This window comes from Sinocyclocheilus grahami, unplaced genomic scaffold (assembly GCF_001515645.1).
Source record: "Sinocyclocheilus grahami isolate Dianchi unplaced genomic scaffold, SAMN03320097.WGS_v1.1 scaffold737.1, whole genome shotgun sequence".
NCBI lineage: Eukaryota > Metazoa > Chordata > Actinopteri > Cypriniformes > Cyprinidae > Sinocyclocheilus > Sinocyclocheilus grahami.
Window position 1 is genome coordinate 6,135 of NW_015505916.1, and position 5,152 is coordinate 11,286.

Sequence of the window (5,152 nt, forward strand, 5' to 3'; positions counted from 1 at the left end):
TTCTGACGTTGTCTCTGGTTCAGGAGTGGCTTGACACGAGGAATGCGACATTTGTAGCCCATGTCTAGGATTCGTCTGTGCGTAGTGGCTCTTGATGCGCTGACGCCAGCCTCAGTCCACTCCTTGTGAAGCTCCCCCAAATTCTTGCTGGTGCACCTTTTCCTACCACACTTTTTCTTCCACTCAACTTTCTATGAATATGCTTGTATACAGCACTCTGTGAACAACCAGCTTCTTTAGCAATGAACTTTTGTGGCTTACTCTCCTTGTGGAGGGTGTCAATGACTGTCTTCTAGACATCTGTCTTCCCCATGATTGTGTAGCATACTGACCCAGACTGAGAAACCATTTAAAGGCTCAGGAAACCTTTGCAGGTGTTTTGAGGTAATTAGCTGATTAGGGTGTGACACCATGACTTTCCAATATTGAACTTTTTCACAATATTCTAATTTTCTGAGACACTGAATTTTGGGTTTTCATTATCTGTAAGCCATAATCATCAAAATTTCAAGAAATAAAGGCTTGAAATAGTTCACTCTATGTGTAATGAATCTATATAATATATGGGTTTCACTTTCTGATATGAGTGACAAAAAATATTGACCTTTTTCATGATATTCTAATTGTTTGAGATGTACCTGTACATGATCAGCATATTTGTGTACTATGGTATGTACATAAACTCCAAGGTACTTCCCAGAATAACTGGTACATATCCAAAAGAAACATGGTATTACCCTGGTATTATTATTACTAGCATTAAGCTATGCAGAAACATATTCACTTAAATTACGCAACAACAAAAAAAGTACCGTATAATCAAACAAAAATAGGAAAAGGTTCTGCTTCTCTCATCTATCAGCATAGTCTTCAATAATACATTATAAAAACCTTTTTTCTATTGCATTTATGAAACATATGGCAGGCATTTTTATTTACCGTGACGTCATCATGTTTTGCCGTTAGGCTCATATTGCTATGGAAATAATTGCATCAACTACAGCAACACTGTAAGGTAAGGATCTCGATTTTATGCCATTAAAAGTAACGTTATGAATATCTTACCTTGAGTCGTTAGTAGTTTGCGTCTGACTGCGTAACTGTGGTACTAATTTCGGTTTAGTCTGGTTTATTTTTCCTGGTGTTTCAGTCTCCTCGATGTTGGGAAGCCTGCTGTTATAAATGTTGTTGGAAATAACAACAGAGTTCCTAAAATCTAATGTAAAGTGTCTGTTTTTATCCGTTCTTGTGTCGCCCCTCTGACGGTATACTGCGCATGCGCAGTCGATTAGGAAACTACTCTGACCGCCGCAGCTAGTGGGAGTGTCTACACACAGATACAAAGATTGTTTGTTTTTGGCTGTTAAATTGTATCTGTAAAATTGATCTGGAACATTTCGAAATTATTTCTTAAATTCCATAACATATGGTTAATCTAAACTATTTTTTAAATGTTTTATGTTTTAATAACCGGACTTGCTTTGTGCCTCTTGAGTAATCGCAAGAAATCAAAATACACTATTTCATGTGCTAAAATGCTAAGACGTCATTATTCTATTAGTTCAATTCTATTAGTTCTATTAGTGTCTTAAAAGTGAACATGAAATACACAGAGAACATTTAAAAGTAATTCTGTATTACAAAAAAATTCAGTTAAACTTAATTTTCTGTAAAGCTGCTTTGCAACGATTTGTATTGTGAAAAGCTCTATACAAATACACTTGAATTGAATTGAACTTGAAGTTACAGTGATTAATAACACAGATCCCTCAACATAAAAAGCAACAACAAAACGCCACAAAATGGAGAGCTAGATAAATTTATTTAAACATAAACTAAAGATAAACATAAAGCTGTGCTGATAGTCTCAATGGAAACTCTGAAGGACTGTACCACTTGAAAAAAACACAAGGAAGGATTCAAGAATATATTTGTTACAAACAGTATTTCATTTTTGTTATAATATGCTTTTAGCACATGCTCCACACACTGAGACATCATCAAGCATGATGCAGTGATAGGCAAAAAGCAAAGAATACAAGCCTTTGACCTCATCAGAAGTTGAAAGCAGACACATGGATGCAACTGAAGAACATGTAAGGCCTCAGGTACAGAACGAACTGAGGAAAAGACCAAGCAACACATCAACATGGACTGCAATCAGCTGCTATAATGATTTCATGCTCTTAGGCTACAGAATGCAGTAGTAATTCTGGAATAGGGAAGGGCGGCTGGGCAATACCTGTTTTTCACCAGTCGGAGTTCCCTCTTATGTGATGCTTCCTCAGTCAGCTGCTGAGGGCTTGGCAGAGAGCCGGGTGAGCCGTCCATTGCCTGGGAAAGGCCAGATGCAGGAGAGGAAATCTGATACGCAGACATACCTCCAGTGGTGGCTGCAAAAACACACCAACACATTAGTTAACAGAGGAACAGTTCCCAATATTATTATTATTTTACAGAACATTGACTGCATATTTTGTGTTTCCATCACAGGTAACAAGGGTTTTGTTGCTGGCCCAGTCAGGCCAGTAGTTCAGAATTTGTTCATGTTCAGAATATTTTCATTGACCTTACCACAAAAATATTTCAATATTTTTAATTTTCAATAAATTGTACAGTAACTGTTCTTTACAAAAGAATACAACTGTTTAACCAACTAGCACAAAACTCTCTCACAATGATCCCAGGTCATCATTTTTGCAAGCCCAACACCTGCAATATTTAATCAGTGAAAGCAAGTGTGACATTGTGGTTATTGTTATGGCTGTTTTGGGTGTTATAGCCATGCTATGATAGAACAACATTTTTCAAACAATACATGTCACAAAAAGAAGTGTATAAAAGCTTTTTGGTGCCAATAGATTAAGTAAGCAGAGGTGTAAAGAGTACCTAAAAACCATACTTGAGTAAAAGTAGATGCCTTACAGTGAAAATTACTCCACTACACGTTACAAGTCACCAATTCCAAAACAACTTGAGTAAAAGTCTTAGAGTATCTGATTTTAACAGTACTTAAGTATTTTACTTATACTAAGTATAGGCTCAAAGATGCACTAGTCAAAGAGACATGCCAGTGAAAAACTATAATGTTGTGGAGAAGCTGGGGGAAAAGGCAGAGGCAAGGATTTATGTTTAGGTATTTAATTGGTCAACTAGAACAAACAATAAGCCAAAAACCAAAGGGAACAAAGAACAGAATGACTGGCAAACAGACAAACATTACATTTGACAACTCACAAGGAACTAAAGAAAAACTAAGGCTATATATACACAAAGGGGGCTAACAAGCTTAAAGTCCCCATGATGGATGTCATGGATATGTCAGCAAATTTCGCTTCGCCTAGTAATAATGTCTACAATACAAAAATAAAGGCTGATCAATCACTGTTGATATTTCCAGAGACAGTACGCTAAACATTTTGTTTGTGTAATTAACATGTTTAAATGGTCAAAGCAACACCGCAAACAGGCGGAGCGCCTTCAGGATGCAGAACTATTCTAAAATCTTTTAGAGCTGCTTGGATTCAACTCTTTTAATTTTCCTTTTATTTGAAAGAAAATTATATATAATTTGTAATTTTTAGAAGTCATGATATGCTGTGACTGATATCATCTGCGTTACAAGCTTCTGTTTGAAAAGAGCGTTCATGTGTATGTGTATATGTGTGTGTGTGTGTGTTTGTGTGGTTTCCACAAAGAAATGTAGAAAACACAAAAGATTACAACACTGTAGAACATCACTGAATTAAATTAGCCTATACACTTTACATATAAATCACATTTCTTATCAATATACATTTAATGATTAACAATAAAGATTAATAATAAGGAAAAGAGGCACATTACAAATAGCCTACGTCGTTGAAGCCTGTCCTACTGTAGATAAACAGAACATCCCCGCTTATTAACTAACAATAATGTACCTCAAAGAAGCACAAATAAAGATATAGGTGCAAACAGAATACAGTGACGTCAACCTTGGTTTTAATAAGCAGTTATTTTATGACACAGAACGCGTTGGTGAAACTCATGCATCTAGCAAGAACTTAATACACAAAATAGTCATATTGATTCAAGCATTTAACATTTATGAATGAATTAAATGTCAGTAGCCTAATGAACAATACTGTACAAATTATAGCGATCACGAGGTCGTTCATATTCTATCCCAAATGCGTACAGTAAAGTGGACCAATTCCAAAACAACTTGAGTAAAAGTCTTAGAGTATCTGATTTTAACAGTACTTAAGTATTTTACTTATACTAAGTATAGGCTCAAAGATGCACTAGTCAAAGAGACATGCCAGTGAAAAACTATAATGTTGTGGAGAAGCTGGGGGAAAAGGCAGAGGCAAGGATTTATGTTTAGGTATTTAATTGGTCAACTAGAACAAACAATAAGCCAAAAACCAAAGGGAACAAAGAACAGAATGACTGGCAAACAGACAAACATTACATTTGACAACTCACAAGGAACTAAAGAAAAACTAAGGCTATATATACACAAAGGGGGCTAACAAGCTTAAAGTCCCCATGATGGATGTCATGGATATGTCAGCAAATTTCGCTTCGCCTAGTAATAATGTCTACAATACAAAAATAAAGGCTGATCAATAACTGTTGATATTTCCAGAGACAGTACGCTAAACATTTTGTTTGTGTAATTAACATGTTTAAATGGTCAAAGCAACACCGCAAACAGGCGGAGCGCCTTCAGGATGCAGAACTATTCTAAAATCTTTTAGAGCTGCTTGGATTCAACTCTTTTAATTTTCCTTTTATTTGAAAGAAAATTATATATAATTTGTAATTTTTAGAAGTCATGATATGCTGTGACTGATATCATCTGCGTTACAAGCTTCTGTTTGAAAAGAGCGTTCATGTGTATGTGTATATGTGTGTGTGTGTGTGTTTGTGTGGTTTCCACAAAGAAATGTAGAAAACACAAAAGATTACAACACTGTAGAACATCACTGAATTAAATTAGCCTATACACTTTACATATAAATCACATTTCTTATCAATATACATTTAATGATTAACAATAAAGATTAATAATAAGGAAAAGAGGCACATTACAAATAGCCTACGTCGTTGAAGCCTGTCCTACTGTAGATAAACAGAACATCCCCGCTTATTAACTAACAATAAT

At 35.5% G+C, this 5,152-nt stretch overlaps 2 protein-coding genes across 2 annotated transcripts in view; both read right to left on the minus strand.

The window, feature by feature from the left end:
- The window catches only part of LOC107560640 (copine-3-like), a gene marked incomplete at its 3' end in the record, with an annotated part of 6,967 nt that extends 5,628 nt beyond the window's left edge, over positions 1-1,339 (minus strand). Inside the window, exon 1 of the mRNA XM_016244872.1 lies at positions 1,066-1,339. The remainder of the gene's footprint in view (positions 1-1,065) is intronic.
- A 649-nt stretch (positions 1,340-1,988) lies between these two features.
- LOC107560644 (cAMP-responsive element modulator-like) overlaps positions 1,989-5,152 on the minus strand; it is a 5,645-nt gene continuing 2,481 nt past the window's right edge. Inside the window, exon 2 of the mRNA XM_016244875.1 lies at positions 1,989-2,393. Within this exon, the coding sequence (XP_016100361.1) occupies positions 2,179-2,393 (215 nt within the window). The 3' untranslated portion in view covers positions 1,989-2,178. The remainder of the gene's footprint in view (positions 2,394-5,152) is intronic.